The sequence below is a fragment of the Styela clava genome, chromosome 9 (assembly GCF_964204865.1).
Source record: "Styela clava chromosome 9, kaStyClav1.hap1.2, whole genome shotgun sequence".
NCBI lineage: Eukaryota > Metazoa > Chordata > Ascidiacea > Stolidobranchia > Styelidae > Styela > Styela clava.
In genome coordinates, this window is record NC_135258.1 from 4572697 (window position 1) to 4598724 (window position 26028).

Below are 26028 nucleotides of genomic sequence, written 5' to 3' on the forward strand. Positions count from 1 at the left end.
ACTTTTATTTAAAAAAAACAAGCGATCCAAAAATATTCTCAGATGACCTATAGGTTAGGGAGCACAAGTCTAGATTCTAAGATTACTCTTTGTATTTTCCATATCCATATTACTACCACCATCTCAAAACAACAAATGAAATTTAATTTAACGGCATAATAAACTTTTGAAAGTAACTGAGATAGAAAGAGTCAGTTGGTGACCATTCATTCATCGCGTTTGTACTATTATGACAAAACAAAGCATTTGGGTGTCATGTTACAACATAATGATCGTTTAGTAAAAGAGGTAATTAAATCTGTGCGTAAATTCTGTTGAATAAAAAACACAGAGAATCATCTTTCTTTTGATTGCTATTGTAACAGAAAATATTATTAAACTAACAACAAAATCTGTAAAGTTATTAATATACAAGTTTGATTTTCATATTTTATTGCTATTTATTATATTATTGAATCTAGTGTAGTTTTGTTCCTAGTTTCGGGCGATCGTAGGTATACTTTGGCATGCTCTATGACGTGAAGTCGACGTCGTAGTGACGTAACTTCTTGAATGGTGTAGTCAGGTGGAGGTTAGGATTGACATGTGCAAAAATCGTTATGCTACGCCAACTATAAGTACTTGATGTACGAAACTACGCGAGACACATATTATTTTTCGTATATATTATTGAGCAATGTCAAAGCAAATTATTTTAGTTCAGTAGCTATTATTTCCAGTAGCATCGGAATCGCCTTGTTTAGAGTGCGACGCCTCACATGAAAGCATGAAATACAAACAGCTATCCACAAGTCATTTATCTTACTGTCTTAGTAATTACTTGAAAATAACAAGCCACTTAGCAATTTATGGCCTACATTGAATTTTAAATAGTCTGCCATCAATTCAATTATTACTCCAGACCGCTGCGGTCCATATAAAAATAACACAAAGAAATAAACACAAGCAAAAATAACACAATGAATACATAAAATATCCGATACGACAATCAGATTCACAGTAGATCTTAAAAAAGAGGTAATACAGTAATCTAAGAGGCCAAAAGTGAAGTATAGAATCCAAGATCCATCATTATAACGTAATAACTTCATTTAAAACCATCTAACTTCATAATTCACTGACTTATCTCTATTCAGCTATTACAAATAAATATCAATGTTCCACGATAAGACATATCCAATACGACCATTAGACCGTCAACACACGATTTGTGCTCAATATAGGATTACCGGTACTCCCCCCCTTCCCCGCCAAAAAAATGAATAAAAAAATAAACATACAAGTGATACAACAATAAATCCAAATTTCAGTAAACTCGCCATCAAAATTCGGAAATTAGTTTAAACTTTTTTGCGCAATCAAGCTACCGGAATAGACTTGTTTGAAACAAAAGTATCATATAATAATTAATCAACTAACAATATAAAATCGTGACAAGTCGCATATGCTTTCCGAGAATAACAGCAAAAAAACGCCTACAATACGAATTTATTTATTTTATTTTTTGCCAAGTAAATTCCAATGCCAAACGGAATTTTCGTATTCATATTTTGAATTTTTTTTTTTTTTTGAAAAATGAAATGAAAATACAAAAATTAGACAGGGAAAATGGAAAAAACCACCGCTTTTGTATTGGGTTTTCCCTATTCGCCACCTATATTCTATAGTCCATACACCATCTTCTCATGAAAATAATGTACCAATAATACACTTTCAATAATTTACACAGTATGGTGTTGCATATAAACTTACATCATGATTGACCTATGTATAAGATCATCCATGTGCTCATATAACAATAAATCATTTCTTTCGCTTGCTTTTAGTAAATTTAAAATCCCTACCAATTCGAATTCGCACGGCGCGACCGAGTAAACAAGGCCAGAGAATGCAGACTTTCAAATTTGCAACGATCAGCCGATTAATTTTATATGAAATTCCGGATTTATTAATTTTCTCGACTCGTGTCACCACCATTTACTACAATGTTTATGGTTCTCTACTGCCGCCAACGGGACTGTGTTTACTGTTGGCATGGAAACATCCACGCTTCATCGAACACGTTGAGTTTTGTTTTTGCTCTTTCGTTCGGCTATTCAGCATATTTTTCAATAGTTTATGGTGTTTAAAATTACGAGGAAATAATAAGAAATCGAAGAAATGTCTTTAAAGCCAGTAAGATTGCCTCCCATCGAACCGGAAGCTGGAACAACACTTCACAGAGACCAGGGTCCTTCCTATAAACTTAGCGGAGTCAGTTCCAGGGTAAAATTTTCTTTAATACACTAATATATGTTGGGTCTGGTATAGTTTAGTACCACATGTACTTCTAGTTGACCTGGCTCAACAATTTTTGTATATGTCAATCCTAACCCCCACCTGACTACGTCACCGAAAAATTACGTTATTTCGACGTCACAGTGGCGAAATAAGGCCCACCGAAGTATGCGGATGGTCGTCCAAAACGCGCAGACGATCACCGAAATCGAGCAATCAATTTCTCCCGTTTTCTCGTGACAACAATTACGATAGGAGAGAGATCGCCGGCTTTAGCAAGTTTGTTATCGGCGGCGCAGATGTCATTTCGGGCGATCGTAATTATACTTCGGCAATTCCTATGACGTGATGGTGACGTCGTAGTGACTGATTTTTTGGATGGCATAGTCAGGTGGGGGTTAAGAATAGCATATACAAAATTCTTTATGCTACGCCCACAGGAAGTACTTGTGGTACTAAACTATACTAGACCCTATATGTTGACATTATTTTTACCAACATAGAGTATTAAATATATTTAAAGGGTTTCCTGTTTTGAACATGCTATTTTAGTGTTACCAGGTTGCTCTATTTGGTGAGTGAAGCAGGTCTAGCACACCTCTTCATACATCCAACTTGGCAATTCTGATTGGGCAATTTGGTATTACTGCATCAGGTGACTCCAATTATAGTCAGCTCAACGATATCTTTTGAGGAATACTTTTCTATCCGCAGGATAATACTCCTGTTGACTAATTCGGTATCCAATTTGGCAATCCTCATAAAATTATTACTTTGGTGTGGCAAAAGAATTTATTCATTTTTTTTCATTTGTTTGTATATTTTTCTTTTTACTGAGTAGTTTAATTTATTTTTTTATTGCTTTTTAAACTTCCGACCTTATCATGTCTCGATGTTTGTATGTGCGTGCGTGCCTTAATTAGTTTTTTTTACCTTTTGGGTGAGCGAACACATACTACTTTTTTCATCAATACCTTTCCATCTAAAATCTGTACGTTTCAAACCTTACTTGAGGTTTTGTTTGCTTTCCCGATTCTATAATCAGTTACTTTTACTTTTGTTTTTATCTATTATTTTATCGAGTATTGCTGATTATGGAGTCGAAATAAACTTATACTTATATTGCAGCTATGAAACAATCTGGCAAGCACAAATTTTCAGTTTACCTTCATGTTTTTGTGATTCTTTTTACTTATATTTATTTCATACCATGTTTACTCACGTCTTTCTCTCTGAGCCAAAGCCGTGTACGAGCAGACATAGATAACTAACTATATAATCATAGAAACAGATACTGAAATATGAGGTAGTCAATGTCACATATCTGATTAACGACTTTGAAAAAACTTTGAGACTACAAAAATTTCCTTTATTTCAGCATCAACTTCCCCCACAATCAGTCCTCAGACCAGGTATTGATACACAATCAGGCGAACTGGATTCATGGCCGGCGTATGCGAGTCGAAGTATTACAGATATTGGTGCAATTGGCCGGGGAGGTAAAGGCCCAAAAAAGGTGAGACGTGTTTTATAAACAATATTTGGAGTTTTTATGACTTCTTCAAACATAGGGAATTCGGGTATATTTTTCCAAACAATACTTATTTACGTGCTTCAAACAAGGCTTATACAAGCATCCATAGATATCTAACAAAGTGTAAGAAGCTACTATTTTTGAATAAACCAAAATCTTTTAGATTCGACCGTCGCCCAATTGATTATACCGAGTGTGAGATGGTAGGCATGTGTGGCGGGACTGGAATTGTCCTATTTTTTATTGTTTTGTATTTTATTTTTATTTTGTGTCTAGTTATTGCATATGCATTGGTGGGTGGAGTCTGAGCTTTAATTCGTCCGTCAATTAGATTCAACTGAGAACTGTGCTGCGGATTCTCAGTGTCAGCCAGTGTCTCTGTTCTAAGAGTAAGCGTTGTATTTTGTCGATCTTATTTAATCTGCTTTAAGCGTGGATTTCGCACAATTCCCTATTACACACTATTCAATAAAGTATCTTCGTTTGCATCGTGAACTTCGAACCTATTTGTGTGCAGCACACGGGATCTTCTGAACTAATTATTACAGTATTTCTAGACTGTATTAGTGGCGAGCACCGTTATTCCGGTAAAGTCGTACTGTTGCACATGAAATTGAACCCAGAATTTTTGAGCTGCAATACCAACTTATTTAAGTTCAGGGGCACAGCGAGGAATTTTCAAAGGGGGAGGGGGGGGTCTGAGATTTCTAACTTCCAATGTAGATGGTAATACCTAGCGGGGGTCTTAAAATCGTTTCAAGCTATGAAAATTTTCTATGTATGATACAGAATTTTTTTTTACATCTTAAAAGAGGTGGGGGGTTGGTTCCGCCCCTCAATATATTGAGATGATTTGAAATTCTCATAACTAAATTACCGAGTGTCTCCTAAAAGGCTTGATGTGCATATATATTATTCTATCTTTTTTATTACAGCAAAGCGTCATCCCAAAGCCTAAATTCTTGGAAGCTTTAGAGAACTATGTTGAACGTGAAATAATAACACTCAACTGTCAAGACCCCAAACCAAGCGAACTTCGATTACAAGCTTATCGGGAAGTGTTTGAATATTTGATCGGAGATTTCAAGACCTACAGACCTCTCTTGTCACAAGTGAGCTATGAAGATTGATATTATGAATTAGAGTAAGGAATATGGCAACCAGCTTGTGTAACAGGAACTTGAGGCTATTCTTATGTTCATATTTGGTTATTTTGGGGCCCCCCATGCTGCTATATCATCATGACATTGACTTGCACTTGCACACTAGGGAGCATGTTTGGGCGCTCCAGAAGTATGTGTACCAATATAGAGGTAACTGATTTTGTTCGCCTACTTTACATCAAGTTGTGTGAAGGGACTGAAACTTAAGCGCAAGGGGTATATTAACTTGGCTAACACAGACAGTCCCCAAACTCGGAATAGAAGTAAAATACGGAAAATTGGAATAAAATTATGGCCTAACCCTAGCTTGGTACACATACTACTGGAGTACCCATGTTTAGCTGGTTATGTCTTCCTCCATCATCAAGTTCATCCAACTGAAACATATAACCAGCTAACTGCAGTGTATATTTAAAAAATGAAACAAGCATGCAAATTATAAGAGGTAACTGAATAGCCTATCAGAGTTTATCCAGCGGCATAATAGCTAGCATGACCAGCTTCACTATTCGAATATCTACAACCCATTGTGGTTAACGATGATGTCATAGCTTTTGATCAACATCTGGTAGTAATTCATCAACACAATACTAACCATCTCAATACCTTGCATAGATCATTATACAGATAAGATTTCATAATTTCTCTCCCTATAACACAATTACCTTTTTTTCTCAGATCAAAAATGAATATGAAAAAATGTTGAGTCATTATCGAGAGAAGATTCGTGAACTTGAACCGTTGAAATCAATGTTAATAACAGTATCGGAACAATGCGATCAAAAGATTTTAAGGATAAGAGAAGAGGTGAGTTAAAGTTGCACTGTATCTGACGAAAGCAGCCACAATATTTGTAAGAACTGAAATTAGTGTTTATAAAACCCTTACAACATTGTTCTCATTCATGGTCTGGGGTTTCTCTTCCGCAGACTTTCAAGGCTTGTTGCTTGTCTGCTTTTTAATGGGAAAACATAATTTGTTTTTAATGGATTTTCATATTGCAAATGGTACCAAGTGAAGGCGATTGCTAGTGGCTCCCAGACAGACATTCTGTGACTCCTTTGGCGGGGCTTCAGTTTATAAAACCTAGCCTTAGGACCTGTATACATCCAGTTTGCACAAAATCAGAAGTGAACACTTGTTTTTTATCCTCATTACTCTTGGAAAAAAATCAACCCGGGCCGGGTGAAACTTCTCCCCTAATAAATCATTTTTTCGTAGCTATGTTTGGTATAATAATTGGACATTTGTCTGAAAATGTCTTTGGGCTTGAACCAACTCTGTTTACAGCTTATTATTTGCCTTGTTTGTGTTGAATGAATATCCTCATTTTAATTTCTTTATTTTATTTTAAATATTTTGTTTTTCTACCTTACCAGGAAAATCATGAAATACTTGGACTTCGTAGAAAAGTGAAAGAACTTTTGAATGAATTAGGGCAAGGAAGAATAAGAGAGCAAGGATTACAGGCTCAGATACTGAAACTACAGGAAGAAATGGCGAAAGAATATAAAAGGTTGGAATAAGATTGGTTTTTATATTTATTCATATTCATGGGAGCGGAAAAGTATTCAATCGTATGACGAACCACAGCCTCTCGTTTGGTTTTCAGTTTATGTCGAGTATTGAAAAAATCATCAGTTAATTATCAAGATGCAAGATTTCTCGGCGGCTCTCTATAACAGGGCATTTCATCTTTAAACACTTCATATTTATTCACGGAGCAAAAAAATCATAATTTGACCATTTTTCGTCTTACCAGTCTATGCCGGGTAAAGTAATAATTTACCAATTAATCGTCCCCGATACTTGTATTCTGGATTGTTTCATTCCGAAGAAAAGGCTATTCAGGGTTTTGCAAACTGGGACTGCGGACCCCTGGGGGTTCGTGATGACTTCATAGGGGGTCTGCAAGGGGGATGGAAAGAGCCTGAAACATATACAAATAGATCATAATCTTATTGCATTGTCGTTAGCCAGCCAGTGTTTAACTTCAGTATGTATTAATTCAGACTTTCATGAGTTTTAATTTGTCAAAGGAAACATTATCCTCTATCTTTGATTAGGCACAGAAATTGATAAGGCACATAATGGGGGTCCGTCGAAAATAAGATTCATAAACGGGGGTTCGCGGCCCAAAAAGTTTGGGAAACCTTGGGCTATATCATACGTTCTCAAAGTGCTCCATGTTAAAGCCCCTGTGCTTTGTAAGAGGAACCTTGAGATTTGTAAGTTATTCATTTACTTATTAAAATACTGAATAATACAAAGCAGCAAATACATCCAAGTCATTAAAAAAGTTTTTTTAGTTTACTCAGAGAAATCAATCAGTAAATAAAAAATTGTTTTTTTTGTTCTGTTTGTGGGGCTCCATAAATAATAGTCAACCTTTTCACTGGCTTCGTAGCAACAAAAGTTACAGAACAATTCCTCTCTATAGGATAACCCCTGAAAGAAATGCAATATGAAGCTGTTTCCCCCTATTCTCTAATGAAATTCCCCCTTTTCTTTAACATATTCCTGTTTTCTCCCCTTAGATACACGGATGAATATCCCCCTATTCTCTAATGAAAGTCCCCCTTATTCTCTAATGAAATTCCCCCTTTTCTTAACATATTCCTGTTTTCTCCCCTTAGATACACAGATGAATATCCCCCTATTCTCTAATGAAAGTCCCCCTTATTCTCTAATGAAAGTCCCCCTATTCTCTAATGAAATTCTCCCTTTTCTTCAACATATTCCTGTTTTCTCCCCTTAGATACAGAGATGATATCTCCCTATTCTCTAATGAAAGTCCCCCTTTTCTCTAACATATTCCTGTTTTCTCCCCTTAGATACAGAGATGAATGTGACATGAGAAAGCTTCTTATATCCGATATGAACGATTTACGTCACCAGTATGAAGACATGAAGAGAATGGCTGGCCAAGGAGCAATGGATGATGAGGATGATCCTGTCAGGTTAAAAATTGCTTTGAAGGTGAGAAGGGTTCTGGTTGCTTTTTTGTCGATTCTGTGTCCATATATTCGAGCAGGGGTCGGGAACCCATGGCTCGCGAGCCATATATGGCTCTTTTGGTGACAGCATATGGCTCCCAAAAAAATCTAGTATTCTAAGGCTAAGCTTACTGATTAAGTGAAGAAATGCTATATGGCTCTCACGGAAAAAGCAGTTGAAAATATGTACTTTTTTGGCTCTCTTGACCAAAAGGGTTCCCGACCCCTATATTTGAGCATCACTCTCTTGTTTTAGTTAATATGTTCAAAATTATTCAAATTTTTGGACACAAACCAAATTATTTATATTGTACATAGGTGCCATAATTCTTGATTTCAGAGAGGGTATTTTGATTTCTTGCTTGGTTTATTGTAAACAAGGTAGACCTATTAATTGTTACTTATCGATCTCGATAAGTATGTTGTTAGGTATTTGTTTGTTTGTTTGTCTGTTAGACCCCCTCGTATCTTACGCGATATCTATACAATATCTATACGATCTCTATCTATACAATTTGTCCAGATTTTCCACAGGCACCTCATCAGTTTTGGGGCACTTCGTTATCACTGCCAAGAATTCAACAAATTTCTTTGAACCTATTATTGTAGAATTTTCTCGCTGTATTGATTTCAATTTTAGCTGATTCAGTGGCTATTTATGTTTGGCATCCTTATCAGCCAAGCCTACAATCTAACAGTAATATTCTCACATTCAATAGGATCTGACAATGCGCTTGCCGTTTATCCTTCAACTTATCCTGGAGCCTTTTTTCTTTTCAGGTAGCACGAGAGAATCTGGGCACTCAAGCTGCTGAATTAAATCGAATCAAGGCAGATTACGGAGATGTGATTCCTCGCCGAGATTTCCTTGCATTGGAAACAAATTTCACTGAGATGAATGAAAAATACGAGACTTTCCAACAAGATTTCTCAAAGCTCAAATCAGAACATGATACCTTGTTGGATGTGCACCAGCAGGTTGGTCGTATATGTTAGTTGGTTGTATATGCAAGTAGGTTGTATGTGCAAGTTGGTTGCATGTGCTAGTTGGTTGTATATGCGAGGAGGTTGTATAGGCAAGTTGGTTGCATGTGCAAGTTGGTTGTATATGCGAGGAGGTTGTATATGCAACATTGTATGTGCAAGTTGTATATGCAAGTTGGGTGCATGTGCTAGTTGGTTGTATATGCGAGGAGGTTGTATATGCAAGTTGGTTGTATGTGCAAGTTGATTGTATGTGCAAGTTGATTGTGTGTGCAAGTTGGTTGTATCTGCAACTTGGTTGTATGTGCAAGTTGGTGCAAGTTGGTTGTATATGCGAGGAGGTTGTATATGCAACATTGTATTTGCAAGTTGTATATGCAAGTTGGTTGTATGGGCAAGTTAGTTGTATGTGCAAGTTGATTGTATGTGCAAGTTGATTGTGTGTGCAAGTTGGTTGTATGTGCAAGTTGGTTGTATGTGCAAGTTGGTTGTATGTGAAAGTTGGTTGTATATGCAAGTAGGTTGTATGTGCAAGTTGATTGTATGTACAAGTTGGTTGTATGTGCAAGTTGGTTGTATGTGGAAGTTGGTTGTATATGCAAGTAGGTTGTATATGCGAATAGGTTGTATGTGCAAGTTGATTGTATGTGCAAGTTGGTTGTATGTGCAAGTTGGTTGTATGTGAAAGTTGGTTGTATATGCAAGTAGGCTGTATGTGCAAGTTGATTGTATGTGCAAGTTGGTTGTATGTGCAAGTTGGTTGTATGTGCAAGTTGGTTGTATAGGCAAGTTGGTTGTATGTGAAAGTCGGTTGTATATTCGAGTAGGTGGTATGTGCGAGTAGGTTGTATGTGCAAGCTGCTTGTATTTGCAAGTTGCTTGTATGTGCAAGTAGGTTGTATATGCAAGTTGGTTGTATATGAAAGTTGGTTGTATATGCAACTTGGTTTTATATGCAAGTTGAGAAGTGGTTACTGTCAGTTAACTTTCTATAATATATTTGCGAAATACCTGACAATTACGATATATTTTCCAACTTTTTTTTTGAAGGATAGCAAAGCTGATAAAACGGCTCATTGATGGTTCATTTGTTGTGCTTAATGTTATTAGAATTAAATTAAGATTTTCATATTTATCCCGGGGGGAAGGAAAGACGACAAGACGATTTAATCGTATAGAAAGCCCCAGACTTTTGTGCGGTTACCAATCTATGTCAGGCATGGATCCCAGCTATTTGTTTGAGCTCGATGGTAGTTGACCGGGGCTTATGGGAACCAAACTGTGACAAAGAGGGATCCAGTGATTTTTTATGCACACAAAAAGTCTTCAAGGTGCCATCAAATTTTATTTATTTGGCATCTGGTTTTAGCCCGAAATCTCAACTTGTGACCTGGCGAGCTATCAAAATTGATTGCATTCTTGATAATGTGGTTTGGAAGAAGTGCCAGGTTTTAGATTCTAGTCCCGAAATTGAAAATTCAAATTTATATATTTTTAGGTTATAGATCAAAGAGATGAATATTATACAGAAGCAGAAACATTGAGAAGAAGCGCGACCCCGAGACCGCAGTGGAAAAAATGCGCTGAGATTGTTCCCGGTGAGAATAAGGAATTTTCTCGCCAGGATACATGTTAACTTTAATATCTGTAACAATACTATTTGCTTCAAAATAGAAGGACCGATTGGCTACTCCCGTAGCCTATGTACCTGGTTAGGGTTAGGCCATAATATTATTCCGATTTTCCTTATTTCAGTTCTATTACGAGTTCGGGACTGTCTGTGTTAGCCAAGCGAATACCCCCCCTGCCCATAGGTTTCAGTCCCTTTACACAACTGGATGTAAAGTAGGCGAACAAAATTAGTCACCTCTATATTGATAATCACACTTCTGGAACCGCCGTTTGATTGACATAAAGTAGATTCAGAACATATTCAAAATTCCATATTTGAAAAAATTATTTTTGGCCATCCCTGTCCAGAATAAACAACAAAATTCAGACCTCCAGAAGTATGGGCACCAAGATGGCGCACAACCTTAACATACTATGCGTACCAGATTAGGGTTCAGGTTGTGCGCCATCTTTGGGCACATACTTTGGGAGCGCCTAACCTGCAATTCTTTTTCACTTTATCCAGGTGGTCAAGAGCGTTGGTACGATTTATATCACGGCAAACGCAGTGCCGACATCCTCGATTCTCTTGTCAGTGAACTGAAAGCTGGTCACGATAAAGGACCTGAAACATTCGAAGGGGAAGGCGTGGGAGAAGAAGTTCCAAAGTCTGATTCTTAACATTAATTTTACTTATTATTAATTTTTTCTATATTTTATGGTATGCTATGCTTCCATCCTTTTAAACCTTCTTCATTGATGCAGAATTATTCATCCCAGTCAGAATTGTTAATTTATTTTGAACTCGACCATGGTACAAAAAATACAGTACGCAAGACAAACAAATGAGACAGAAATCCAGGAAGTACATATTGTCTTAAAATATAAGTTATAGCTTGTTATATGTCTTATATATGCAATTGAGAGAATATATCACACATCTGTATAGAAGTGCTATTAGAGTAGGTCAATCAAGATGAGAGATGACATTTATTTCAGGGATCAGTAATTTTAGTCTATCATTTTTAATTTTCTTTTTAAATCATATCAGTATTGTCTACTTCACATGTCAATATTTCTTTGATGAATTCTCTCTATGTATCAACTTTCGCTTACAAATTTCATACTACACAGTGATAGCTTGATATGCAGTGCTGTTATTTGTATTATATATGCAACTGAGAACATTTTGTAACAAGAATATTGAGTGTGTTATTTGTGTAGTTTGCAAAAATCCAAGCTTATTTGAAAGATGATACTTTTGGAAGCTCAGTTTTTCTGTTTTACTTTTTGTATCTGCAGTTCATACAACTTATTCAGATCTTACTATATTCCATGCTGGCATATACTCTTTTATACCTTACACTTGCAGATTTATTTAACAGATCAGGTTAGCTATTATTATATGGTTAAATGCTGTCAGTGCTGTAATATTTATTCTATGTGCAATCGAAAATGTTTGCTATAAGGATATACACATAAAGTTTTCTTTGAAAAAAAAATAGGAAGACAGTGAAGAGATGCAGTTTAACTGTATATTAGTGAGTTGCATGAAACATATATTAATAAATAAGTTTACAGACGCTGGCTGGAAAGAGTGAATATTTATGTAGGGGATTGCAGAGATGCATCATTACTTATACACAGTGATTTATGTGATACAATGTTGTAGGTGAATATTATTAATTTAATTGGAATACCGGTATATAGAAAAATTCTAAGAGAATATGCAGAATGAAGGATATGCATGAAGGTAGGACATCTTTGTCAGAAGAAAAAGCAGGTGGGTTTTCAGTTGATTTGCTTCATATTAGCTGAGGTTTACCTGACATATTCTTAGAAGTACAGTAACCATGTTAGCTTTCTAGAACTGAGATATGGCTATGAGTGGTTAAGCTATTTGCATCACTTTCTCTAGTATGAATGACGCAAGTAGAGCTAAAACAAGCTCTGAGTTTGTTATTTTTGCTAGTATTAAAGCAGTTACTATTTGAATTTTTCGCCAAGAATTCCATGCTACAGGTTTTGAAGTTACAGAAAGTTACCAGCACGCTTGAGAGCTATCTTAAAATAAATGGGGGTTGTCAAAAATTTTGATGCTGACTGCAATTCAATATCTTTGGAATAACAAAATTTTAAATTCTCACAATTTAGTGTCTAGAAACATTTATAGTTGCAAATGAAAATTTCAACTCTTTCAATCTTTGAATAGTTTAGTTAGCTCTGCCTCTAATCCAGTATAAAGAAATAAGTCTATGTCTATGGCTTTTCTTCAAATCTATTGTACACAACTTTTTTCAATCTGTTAAAATTTCAGAAGTCTTCTACTAACATATTCAAATTATTATAATTTATTCCTATATTCACAGATACCTTCAGTTTGAAGGAACTATTCGCAATCGAATGTTATCAAAAGCTGAAGTTGCAAATCTTCTGAAACTTATCTGGAGTTCGAAAACGGAAAGTGATCGTCTGAAAGGGGCTCGCCAAGACATGAAAGAATTTCTGCTCGATTATTTTAGGGTAAGCCTTGGAAATTCTTTAAACAGTTGTGTATAAATATTGAAATATTTTTGATACTTTTCCAAAAGAAAATGAGCATAAGATCGATATGATTGTGATCTGCATCCCCAACCAACCGAAATCTTTAAATATTTAAGAAATATGTCATTGCTTTCAACAACAAAAATATCTACAAAGATGTTCATTATGGAAGACAGTATGAAAATATGAACATTAGGATTGAAAATTATTCCTAATGGATTTCATTTTACATACTATATTATGTTAATTGTAACAAATTTTTTTTACCATTTCACTGTCAGATATTTATTATTTACTAAACTTAATGCTAGGATGAATATCGAAATATTTCCTTCTATAAAAAATTGAAGTATAATAAATAGAGCTTTTATGAAAAGAAAAATTATAGGTTGATTTTCTATGAAATGAATATTTTATGGAAGAAATTTTTCTTCTTGAAGCTGTTCGAGGGAGTTTTTGGGAGGAACTTTTCAGGCACCATTAGTTAGATTATTTATATTTAAATGAAACTTGCAAATTTCCAGCAAAAATACAACGACCCAGAAATGGTAGCAGAGTGGGGATATTCATTGAAACAAGCTTTGATCAACTTTGAGAATGAACCTCATGTTAAACTGTTTGCCGATGTTTTGAATGGTAAAGGTAGGTGATGTGTTTTATGATGCATTTTTACTCAGTACGAGGCTGAAGATGAGCAGGATCTAAAACACCCACCCAACTGAAATCAAGCGCAGTGATTCGGAAGTATGTTTTAATAAAAAACACATTGGAATTGCGTTGATGAAACGTAAATACCAGAAATGAAGAAAAGTAAATATCCCAAATAAGGCGGGCAAGATCAAATCTAACAAATATTTTCATTTTCAATTAGCTTCACGCCCCCTCAAAAAATTGTCTATGCATTGATTTGACAAACCGTGTTAAATTTAGCAGTTTGTACCATGGCTCACTGTAAAACAGACCCATAGGCATTGCTCTATGCTTATGCTATAGAAAATGTAGATGGTTATTGTGACATCACTGTTTGGTATTAGCTTTTTTTACTTAATACCACCACATGACCAAACTAAAAAGTCCGATGAAAGAAGCTCTAAAGTTTCATGAAAATGATATATATTGATCTGGGGTCACACTGGACACTTGAAAGTTGTGTTTGGGGTCGTCCTGAAAAAAGCTTGGGAACCCCTGGTTAGGAGATTTCTATCCAATCCTGGTGCTTGTACAGACCCTTGCTTGGAGTGGAAGGTGAGATACTTCTCACAAAAAATTTAATTGTAGAAATCATTTACAACCTGAAATTGTAGACTACACTAGACCCAACTGTACACAAGCACATAATTGTATCATGCAAGAAGCCATGCGAGTCGGCTCAAAAACTTGTGCAAATGGCTTTTCAATTTTGTGGTTCATGTTGCATGTTTTAAAATTCCCTTCTTAATTTTCTTCTTGCTTGCCCTATTCCAGTGGTTCTTAAAGTATGGGTCGCGACCCAAACATGGGTCGCGGAAGGTTTAAAAGTGGGTCGCGACAAAGTCTTAAATGCAAGAGAAATCTTAGAGAAAAAGCACGAATTTTCAGCTTTCCCAATGTTTCAATTTAGCTTCTAAACTCTGGTATTTAAAAATAATGGAATATAAAGTTTCATTCACGGAAAGAACTGTCTTGAGGTCATTGTTACATCACAATTCTGATATGCCAGTCACGTGTATTATTTTATGGCATCGGTAACCATGCACGTCGCTTGTCGTTGTGTTGACCTCGCGGAATGTCGTCTTAGTGGATTAAAATAACTAAAAACGGGTGTCTTCTTGGTAATGTAAATTGTAATAGACGACGCAATGAAAAAGCTCGCATCTCAACATTAAATTATTCAATATCTAGAGAAAATGGGACTTCATCTCGAGTCACCATTTACCGCGAACGAAGCAGTGTGTGCACATTTGATGAGTAAAAAGTTGTATATTGCGAGAGATATCAAAAGCCAGCTAGGATGTCGTGTTTGCGACGGACAGCGGACGAGGTTTCTGCTACAATTCGCGACAAGGCACTTACTTGTTCGAGCGGAGAATTTTTGGCACTGACGGTTATTAAAACTAAGCTCGCAATCGCATCGATTCCCGTGACAACTTGCGTATTGCGCTCAGTAAAATTGAGCTGTGTATTGAGAATATAATGAAAAGAAAATTTCAGTTTCATCAATCTCACTGAGTCAGTGGACTGTTTCTAATAAATAGTTGTCTGTATTTGAGTCAAACTGTACTAACATTAAAAACACATTTTGCGTTATTTAGGATTGGGTCGTGAGTATTCGTGAAACTCAGATTTGGGTCGTGCTCAAAAAAGTTTAAGAACCACTGTTATACAAGATATATTGACGCGTTATTGACTAGGTCTTATTTCAAGGGGAGGGAGGGCTTATATTGAAATCATTTTTAAATTCAGTCTAGGTCTTATTTTCTGGGAAACACGGTAATCAACATTTAGACTGCTTTGAGGCTAAAAGGGTATACCTGATTAAAAGGCTGCATTGAGTAACTTAATGAGAGCTGGAGTCGGAAGTTACGGTACTGCTATTAACTAAAGTCCTTTACTTTATAAGTGATGAGGGTGTTTTGGAGGCCACACGTTAGACGGGGAAATATTACAGTGAAACAGGTATAGCAATATTTCGAATTGAAAGCCAATTAGCCTTAGGTCGGGTCTGGTACCGGTACCCTACCAGTATCAATAAATACAAATGTCCATAATGTAAATTTGATAGATTGAAAATAAACGAATCATAAACCAACTCTACGAAAGCGTTCAAATATCATGAAATTGAAATTAGTTGATCAATCAGTCAATCATTTATTCGTCATCACAAAAACATCAAATGCACAAAAAATTGGTACAGGAAAACAAGAGAGCTACGCCCAAATATATGGACACGTCTGTTCGCAGTACAGTACGGTTTACCGTACCGTCAGATCACAGTCTACAAATATATTCACACCGAGCGAAGCAGTACAGTAGGACACAAAATGGCGTCCGATGTCCACAGAGCGTTTAATGACGTCATAGCAAACAAAAACTAATCTCACAGAGCTAACAGAAATATTTAAAATGAATAAAAGTAATAGCCTTCTGGGGAAAAATTATCTTCAACCACTGAAAATTTCAAAGCAATTGGTCCAGTATTCGAAGAGAAAAGCGATTTTTTTTTTAAATGATGGGGACAAATAATAATAACAATAACAACAAAATTTTGAAACGATCGTTATGTCGTCCACTACGTGTCCAAAAAATATAATGATAGTTGTGCGACAGGAGTCGCGAGGGACCTTGTTAAGTCGAATCCAAAAGGATCCGATAACAGGATTCGGTTTCGGCTCCGTGCGTCAATTTTTGTATTTCGTGTTTCTAATTTATGAATCAGTGACGCGCGTTTTCTCTCGCGACGAAATCTCACTCGTTTGATTATACAGTACTTGTGTTTTCTCGCAAATAACCCACAAAAGCGGCAGACAAACGTAATACCAGCTTGCATATCCAGGACACGAAGACGGGTTTATTGCACCATATTTACGTTGTTACAATCTAAATTGATTATAATAATAATTATTATTTGTGCCGAGTGCCAACTTCCTGGCGATTTTCCGATTACCTGATTGCAACAATCTTAAACATTTGGAATACGTGAAACATTCTTTATTTTAAATTGAATGACTTTTTTGCGGCCTTTGAGTTCTCGCGGAAAATGATGTGTACCAGACGTTAGATCAGTGGTTCTTAAAGTATGGGTCGCGACCCAAACATGGGTCGCGGAAGGTTTAAAAGTGGGTCGCGACAAAGTCTTAAATGCAAGGGAAATCTAAGAGAAAAAGGACGAATTTTCAGCTTTCCCAATGTTTCAATTTAGCTTCTAAACTCTGGTATTTAAAAATAATGGAATATAAAGTTTCATTCACGGAAAGAACTGTCTTGAGCTCATTGTTACATCACAATTCTGATATGCCAGTCACGTGTATTATTTTATGGCATCGGTAACCATGCACGTCGCTTGTAGTTGTGTTGACCTCGCGGAATGTCGTCTTAGTGGATTAAAATAACTAAAAACGGGTGTCTTTTTGGTAATGTAAATTGTAATAGACGACGCAATGAAAAAGCTCGCATCTCAACATTAAATTATTCAATATCTAGAGAAAATGGGACTTCATCTCGAGTCACCATTTACCGCGAACGAAGCAGTGTGTGCACATTTGATGAGTAAAAAGTTGTATATTGCGAGAGATATCAAAAGCCAGCTAGGATGTCGTGTTTGCGACGGACAGCGGACGAGGTTTCTGCTACAATTCGCGACAAGGCACTTACTTGTTCGAGCGAGGATTTTTGGCACTGACGGTTATTAAAACTAAGCTCGCAATCGCATCGATTCCCGTGACAACTTGCGTATTGCGCTCAGTAAAATTGAGCTGTGTATTGAGAATATAATGAAAAGATAATTTCAGTTTCATCAATCTCACTGAGTCAATGGACTGTTTCTAATAAATAGTTGTCTGTATTTGAGTCAAACTGTACTAACATTAAAAACACATTTTGCGTTATTTAGGATTGGGTCACGAGTATTCGTGAAACTCAGATTTGGGTCGCGCTCCAAAAAGTTTAAGAACCACTGCCCTATTCTGTACACAATAAAGTTTGAAAAGTGCTTTATCAGCTTCCCTAAATATGTTATAACCCAATGATTGTTCAGGTTCCGAAGATATTTACTACCGAGAGATGGACGTGATCAAAACATTGATGGTTTCATTGGATGAACTTGATAATGAGAAAGCCGGTAAGTTTACTCGAAGTTTTCTTGTTTTGAGCTAAACCGTAAATTTTGTTGCAAACATTCACGCAAAGTTGTGATTTTAAACACTTAGTGGGGCTGTATTCAGATTAATTTAGTCTCACTCGTTTTTCCAGGACTTGTTCTTATCATGTCAGTTTTTGCTGCAAATCCTCAGAAATCGTTTAAAAAGGGTTAGATATTAATATTACACTCACTTGATATCATCAGTACCCACTTTTAAGTAAAGAATTGGTGAAGTGCCTAGACAAACATTGGGTACTCCTGAAGTAAGCGCACCAAGATGTCGCACAACCTGAACCTAACCTGGTACACAACCTGAGTTCAGGTTGTGCGCCATCTTGGTACACATACTTCAGGAGGTCAAAAAATTGAACATTTCAAATGAATAGGATGGAAATTCATGTTTATGCCAGGGAAAGAAAGCCAGATAAGATAAGAAACTTAAACATGTGCCAAATCACGGCCTCTTGTCTGGTTACCAGCCCATGTCAGATGTAGAATATTTGGACCTCCTGAAGTATGCGCACCAAGATGGCGCACAACCTAAACTCAAGTTGTGAACCAGGTTAGGGTTCAGGTTATGCGACATCTTGGTGCGCATATTTCAGGAGTACCAAATATTTATTCAGGTATTGATTCCATATGCTTGAACCTGATGATAGAGGAAGCTCTAACTGACCAACGGTTACCTAAGCACCCACTGATAACGAGAAGTCCTGCAACTATCTCACACAGAATTAGGATAGGTGTAGGGGTGTAGCCAGATATTTTCAAAGAGGTGGGGGGGGGTCCTAAATTTCTAATTGCCAATTTAGACCATAACAGCTAGCGAGTCAACAGGAGGCTGCAAAAAGGTTGTTTTCAAGTCTCGAAGGTCGAGAATAAAAAGCGTGTTTCAAGCTGCCAAAATTTGCCATGTATGATACAAAAAAATTTCTTTTTTACATTTCCAAAAGGAGGGGGGTTTTGAAATGAAACTCCTTCCCCCTGGCTACGATCTTGGATAGGTGTTTCGTTTAAAACGAGTTTAACATTATGCCGATGATTCTGGCTGGTTTTATGTTCGAATTCTTCTTCCAGGTAGTCTAAATCTCGATCAGTTTGGAGCAGCGATCAAGAAAGCGTTCCCATTAAAGATGGATCCAGAAATTGAAGCTTTAGTATCTGCAGCACAGGCTGAACTGGAAATGGTTTCTGATACGACGACGACTATTGTTTATCGGGTATTTGTTTTTTTTCTTTTAGCTTTTTATTCGATGTATAGGATTTACATATTTATCGCAGGGGAGAAGGAAGAAATAAGACGGCTTAATCATATGACGAACCACGGCCTCTCATCTAGTTACCATGGGATTAGTTAGCCAGGTATTTGTTTTTGGAAGCATGAACTTAATGGTGGAGGAAGCCATAACAAACCACCTGTTACATAAACCACTCTACGGCGGAGAGGAGTCCAGCAATCCTCTCACACATAACTATCCCCGCGTGGGATTCGAACCTGCGAATCTACACAGGGTAATCAGAGGTGCAGTGGCGAGTGTATTCCCAATGCTTAGCACGATGCGCAACATATTTATCAACAAGGCTCTGTTAAGTGAAGAGGTGCTTTAGTGTGGTAGTAGGATGGTATTTTCATATTCATCATTTCATAGAGGGAGAAGAAAGGTGATGAGACAGCTTAATCATATGGCGAACCACCCTATTGTCCAAGTACCAGTTCATTTCGGATATGGGAATAGTTAACGAGGTTACTTGTTTTGAATGCATGGACATATTTATAACACTTCCACCTCAAACAGTCATTAGCTATCGTTAGATAGGGGTCTGCTATAGTTTGAAAGGGGCTGAATCATTTCAGTTTCGCATTGTTTACCAAATTTATTACACCATGCGTGAGGTGATGGGATCTGGTATTTGAACCTGAGTTGTGTAAATTATGACGCCATTACAGTTAAGTATAATGCCTTGACTATTCGACCTTTGCACCCACACGCTGCGCTTACTCCACAATCCAGACCAATACATCTGCAATGATTTTTTGAATTCAATAACTGTTCCAATATGAACTGAAGTGATAACTTAATAAGAGGGTGTGGTTCAAAATTCGACTGAGCCATGTTGCGTGTCCTTCTTTTCTGAAATAAATATGAAAACCTACAATTTTTAAAGTGAACACTCTTTTTTTTTCAGGCATTATTCACAGAAGATGAAGAAGGGAACACTGGTCCTTTTCTTACTTTGTTGAGACAGCAAGAAAGAGATGAGAGAGACGCCTATGTGGATGAGATATTCAAACAATTGGAAGGAAAAGATGAGGTGGGTGTGGTGTGGGCGGAACCATGATCTGATCGAATGGATATGATCATTAGGGCATTGAGGGGGCAAGTAAAACTTGACATTATTTAGAATTCCTTTATTTTACCGAAAAAATTGATTTCCAACCCATTTAAGATATGAAAAATGTGGTATCTTAATGCTTCTCCAGCTACTATAAATAGGTTCACAACTTCTTTTAAATGGTCCAAATTCGTTTGTAATTTCTATCATTGAATCCTAGGACAGCAACACTTTTGCGGGTGATGCCACTTTAGGGTTAATGCGCATTGTCTTTAGGAGAAAGGGTAGTTTGAATGTAAGATGGAACTTTTTCATATTAGTTTGCTCAAAGCAACGTTTAATGACTTCAACAAAAAGTGGAAATAGTAATGATGCCAAATTCACTGATACGCAAACACATTTAACACGCAAGACTTCGCAATTTAACCTAAAATTCACAAAATCTCTTTTTATGTATATTACTACTAGCTTCATCCCATATTCTAATTTAAAGCAATCACCTATGCAAGAGACTCTGGTGTGATTTATGGAGCATTGTCCTTTTTACAGAAGTTCCCTCGCATAGTTTATGCCTGCTAAAATTTTATTTTAATTTAAAGGTCCCAATGCAAGAAATGAAGGAGACATTAATGATGCTAGATCCCCAGATCACTTCACCCATCATGCAGAAGTATCTTAGCATTGCTTACTCTTGCACTCCAGAGCTTACAGAACAAGCTGAACCCGCCGCCTTAGACACAGTTATTGATAGAATGAAAAAGGGGGGAATTTATAGAGTGGGAACACCATTGTAAAATGGGAACAATGAATATCTATGGGTAGAAACTATATAGTGGATTGGGCCATGGATTGTTAATTTTCCAGAATTTTGTGGTTGATATTCTAAAAAACATGCTGATTTATCTGTCCAATCAAATTTAGACACATTTTGAACAGAGAAAATTTTCACAAATAAGTGTATGTTCATTGCAAAAATGGAAGGGAGAAAAATAATATTTGACTGTTGGGTGCTCAATATTTCATGTAAATCATTCCAAATTTGCTTCAATTTGACATGTATTCTAATTTTCGATTCATAATTTAAAACTGGTCTTTTCAGATCACAATATTGTGTACAATTTTGTTCTACTCTATGTTAAGTAAATTTATTTTAACAGAACTAATACAACACTGGATTTCACCATGGCTGTTAATTAATGTTTGTGCACTTCATACTCGTACTTCATATTCGCTAAAGCAGTTATATAAGTTGTTGACAAACTCATCCCCTCATGCAAACTTCCCCATTCAAGAAAGAACCAGTTTACAAAAATGAAAATTTCTGTTCTTCTCTGTTGTCATTTTGCTCATCATGGAGGTCAGGTGGCCTAAGCAGTGATACAGAAATTTTATATTTTAAATATTATATCATGTTTTTTGTAATAAATTTTACTACTGTGAAAGGAGGTATTATTTACTTTATCTGTAGGTCAATGAAATGGATCAGGGCTGCTACTCAACTATATTTTCACCAAAGGTTCGTTTCAAAATTACTGGGGTCTGGACATTACAGAAAATTTATTTCATTAAATGAACGAAACATCTAATGCAATATTAAATTTAATACAAGAGCAATAATGAATGGCTCTCAAACATGGACACGAATATCACACATTGGTGGTACCAGTACGACAAACTGTATAGTTTGTATTGTATCAAAATCATCTGAAAAATGAACAAGCAGACGTGGTCCAAATTTTACTGGTATAGGCAGTCAGTTTAATTTTGGTTTGACTCTAAACTTCTCACAAAATTATTCTTTAGATTAATTGCCAAGTTAGACAGACTGTAACAGCTAGCAGGTACGGCCGGATGCCGGTAAAAGCGGGTTTGCGAGTCTTTCGCGACCCATTTAAACCTGGCTGTGTATGTCCTGATTATCCAATCCATTTTAGACAAACAAAAACTATTTTCAGCTCAACATAAATGATTTTATTTTATCTGATTAAGATTGAATTATTATTGCACAATATACAAACAGTAGCATTATTTACAAACAATGATTTTGATGATTAGATGACAACATGAAGAGTGCAAATACATGATCAGTATAATAATAAGTATAATCACACATGGGTCACGCTTAAATGGCAGATTTTATCTTTGGGGCATGCATGGGGATAGCATAAAGCATCTACTATAGTTGGGAATTTAAGGCCAGTTAAGGTCACAAACACCCATTTCAAGGTTATATACGCTCACCAGAAGGAGATTCAAGGTCACAAACACCCAGTTGAAGGTCATTCAAGGTCACAAACACCCAGTTGAAGGTCATTCAAGGTCACAAACATCCACCTAATGAGCATACAAGGTCACAAGCACACCCTTGAAGGTCAAATAATGGATCATATAATACAATGTAAAAGCAATCTAATTACTATGTTTATGCTGGTTATATTTAAGGCTCTCAATATCTGAATACTAATCTAGAATTGCAGGCATCGCAATTAAATTTATAAATTTATTTTGATTTTGATTGAACTAAAAGAATTCTACATAATTAAATAGACTTAAATCATATTGCTTGAATCACTCTAAATACGTTTTCCTAAGAGCTTTATACAACAAGAAGAAGAAAAAGGAAAGAAGAAAGCTAGAATACATGGGGTAAGAGAAGGATAATATTACCATATATCAGGGTTGGCCAACAAGTTACCGTAGATTACATTATCAAATCAACAAATTAAATGAAACATAAAAAAATACATTACAAATTTTTGTGGCGATTTCATCATGAATGCCCCAACAAAGAGTCGAGCTTATTAGCAGCAGTGGAATTTCTGCATACCCAGTACTCATTCGTTTTGGTGTGTGACCTCATGACTATAACATAACTATTTTAGTCGAAAGCAGATTGACAGGCACCCTGCCATATATGCATCGACACAGATGGATTTCTAAAGAATCATAGTATGATGTCTTCTTATTGGAGTTTGTTAAGAATAAGACAGTACAGTAAATAATACTGATTTTATAACACATAGCAGAACTCTATTAGATTCAGTATACATGCACACAGAAATCAGTAAAGGAAAATAATATTCAATGCAAAAAGGTAACAACTATAGAATTGGAGGGTTCATTCAGATACACATAGTTATCGGCGCTCCAGAAGTTTTCGTACCAAGATGACGCACAACCTGAACAACCCTAACCTGGTACACATTCTATGTTCAGGTTGTGCGCCATCTTTGTACGAATACTTCGGGAACACCTAGTTATCCGGCTAGCAATAAGACAAGAAGAATTCCTATATGCTTTCATCTCCGCCATAATATGTGTGAACTATTATTTATTCACCATGCAGTAACTACTTACACAGTAACATTGTTGAAAAATTGTGATTTGTCAGATTAGGGTTATAGCAGTGATGCCAACACAGAGAGTGCGCATCTCCAATAAAACAGGGGTGGGTAAATGACGGCTGCGGTTGGGATTAGGCCCATTGAAGTGCTTCATCTGGCTCATTTGTGTCTGCTGAAATTATGAGTACAGTTTTTATGAATAAAAAATAAAGTCTTAATGCCCCGGATTGTAACATCGTACAAACGGTAGCCTAGCTGTTGTATATAAATTTAATTTCATTCATAATTTTTAATATTAAGTTTTGTGACTCCGGCCCAGTAACCAAGTCTATTGGCTGTAACTGGCCCACTCAGAGAAGTAACTTTCCACCCCTGACCTAGGATAAAGAAATTGGTTTATCCACCATGCGATAAATACTAACATACAAAAAGCATTATTCTACAAAAAAATTATCTTAAAGTAAATAATGGAAGATTCACCATGACATACTATTGCAAGAAAATATATCAAACTGCAAAACATCAATACTAATACTGCATTACTAACATATTAACAAATATCAAAGAGGTGTTTCACTCTTAACAAGGTTCTTTGCAAGCAAACATTGTTATGTAAAGAGTTACTAGTCGGGTGTAGAGCCAGAAATTTTTAAAAGAGCGGTTCTGAAATTTCTAGCTGTTTTGATCTAACTAGGCAAAAAAAAATTTTTACCCCCCCCCCTTTTTTAAATGTAAAAAAAATAAAATCATTTTTCTGTATCATAGATAGCAATTTTCCATAGCTTGAAATGCTTTTTAGACCCACAAGACGAATGAAAAAACACGCAAATTCCAGCGTTCCATTGGACGCGTTAGCTGTTTTGATCTAACTTGGCAAAAAAAAATTTCAGAACCCCCTCTTTTGAAAATTATCGGCTACGCCCCTGGTCTTGAGGGTCTAAAAAGAGTGTCAAGCTACGAAAAATCGCTATGTATGATCCAGAAAAGGGTGCTCCTGAAGTATGCGAACCAAGATGGCGGACATCGAAACGTAACATGGGTAACAGGTTAGGGTTAGGCAATAATTTTTTCCCAATTTTCCTTATTTTAGTCCTATTATCAGTTCGAAGACTAGCCAAGAGCCTCCCGTAGTATTTATACCTAAAATTAGGCCTAACCCTAACCTAGTACACATATTACATTCCGATGTCCGCCATCTTGGTTCGCATACTTCAGGAGCCCCCAAAAAAGTGCCTTTTTTACATTTCCGACCCCCATACGCCTTTGATACCAGTTTGATACTTATGTAAGTATCATTCTTGGTGGTTCAGTTATATTATTTTTAACATGTATGAATAATTGAGAGAATATGAGCTTGCACGATACTCGAAATCTTCACCGTGAATTCTCGAAATCACGGTTCCAGAATCTAACAAATACAGACTGTTTTGCGATAAATTTTCAATTGAAAATTAAAGTCAGGAAAAGGTTCAATATAAATGTAGGTTATTTCGAACAGATTCGGAAAAAAGTTTTTGATATATATAAAATAATGAAGGATTATTCGTCCAACCCTGGTAATTGAGTTTAATAATATAGCTTATGAATATCTAAAACTAAAGTTATTTGAATACTTGAAAGAATACTGTAAATTAACGAATACTATAACTAGTGTAGATTACCGAGGTCAGATGATACTGTGTGTAAAGGGTTAATAAAATGTGATTATTTGGGAAACCCCATGTGTGATCGGGGGTTAATAATATTTAATCTTTGTTGACGTCTGCGTTGTTCTGTTACTTGATCTTGGAGATCCTGAAAGAAGAAAAAGGTCAGAGGTCATTTTTGAATAATCCAGGAAGAGGATCCTAATTAGTAGAAAAGGGTCAGAGGTCATTTTTGTATAATCCAGGAAGAGGGTCCTAATTAGTAGAAAAGGGTCAGAGGTCATTTTTGTATAATCCAGGAAGAGGATTTAATTAGTAGAAAAGGGTCAGAGGTCATTTTTGTAAGTCTGACTTTTTCGCTACACTATTCATGAGGATCTAAGTCAGGTAGATATAATACTTCGGCACAAGAAAAATACTAATCATATGAGGTGGAATTGATATGATACTTTAGAACAGTGGTACTCAAACGGTATTCACATTTTTTTTATTGTTTGGATATTGCGATTTCATCCAATATTTTCAATGTGTTTTTTAAATAAAACATACTTTTGTCTTACTACCTATTGTTTTAAGCTTAATGTTAGCTAGTTGTTTTTGGGGTGGGGCCGCGACGCTTGAAATTCTAAAAAGGGGGCGCAGCCTAAAATGTTTGAAAACCACTGCTTAACAGGATAGAGCGCAAATATGAGGTGAGAGTCCAACAACTAGGAAAAATGCAGGACACGGTTGAGCGTGAGATTTCTTAAGCCCCCTTG

General features: G+C 36.2%; 2 protein-coding genes across 8 annotated transcripts in view; one reads left to right on the forward strand and one right to left on the reverse strand.

The window, feature by feature from the left end:
* Positions 1–2025: 2025 nt before the first annotated feature.
* On the forward strand, positions 2026–21716 carry LOC120330688 (translin-associated factor X-interacting protein 1-like). Its single transcript, XM_078116418.1, has 15 exons — positions 2026–2265; positions 3656–3793; positions 4747–4923; positions 5653–5781; positions 6354–6490; positions 7809–7953; positions 8751–8948; positions 10453–10552; positions 11092–11233; positions 12935–13088; positions 13634–13751; positions 17842–17925; positions 19024–19166; positions 20134–20259; positions 20880–21716. The coding sequence occupies exons 1-15, from the start codon at positions 2161–2163 to the stop codon at positions 21072–21074; spliced, it is 2091 nt and encodes a 696-aa protein (XP_077972544.1). The 5' UTR covers positions 2026–2160; the 3' UTR covers positions 21075–21716.
* A 512-nt stretch (positions 21717–22228) lies between these two features.
* LOC120330706 (inositol 1,4,5-trisphosphate-gated calcium channel ITPR1-like) overlaps positions 22229–26028 on the reverse strand; it is a 99298-nt gene continuing 95498 nt past the window's right edge. For all 7 annotated transcript variants that reach the window (XM_078116506.1, XM_078116507.1, XM_078116505.1 and 4 more), the window contains one exon: positions 22229–25418. In XM_078116506.1, the coding sequence (XP_077972632.1) occupies positions 25329–25418 (90 nt within the window). In that variant the 3' untranslated portion in view covers positions 22229–25328. The remainder of the gene's footprint in view (positions 25419–26028) is intronic.

Bases quoted from the DNA above. Each gene is read 5' to 3' on its own strand.
- LOC120330688 (XM_078116418.1), top strand. From the start codon at position 2,161: ATGTCTTTAAAGCCAGTAAGATTGCCTCCCATCGAACCGGAAGCTGGA. The intron at 2,266-3,655 runs GTAAAATTTTCT...CCTTTATTTCAG, and splicing joins TTAGCGGAGTCAGTTCCAGG to CATCAACTTCCCCCACAATC. The intron at 8,949-10,452 runs GTTGGTCGTATA...ATATATTTTTAG, and splicing joins TGTTGGATGTGCACCAGCAG to GTTATAGATCAAAGAGATGA.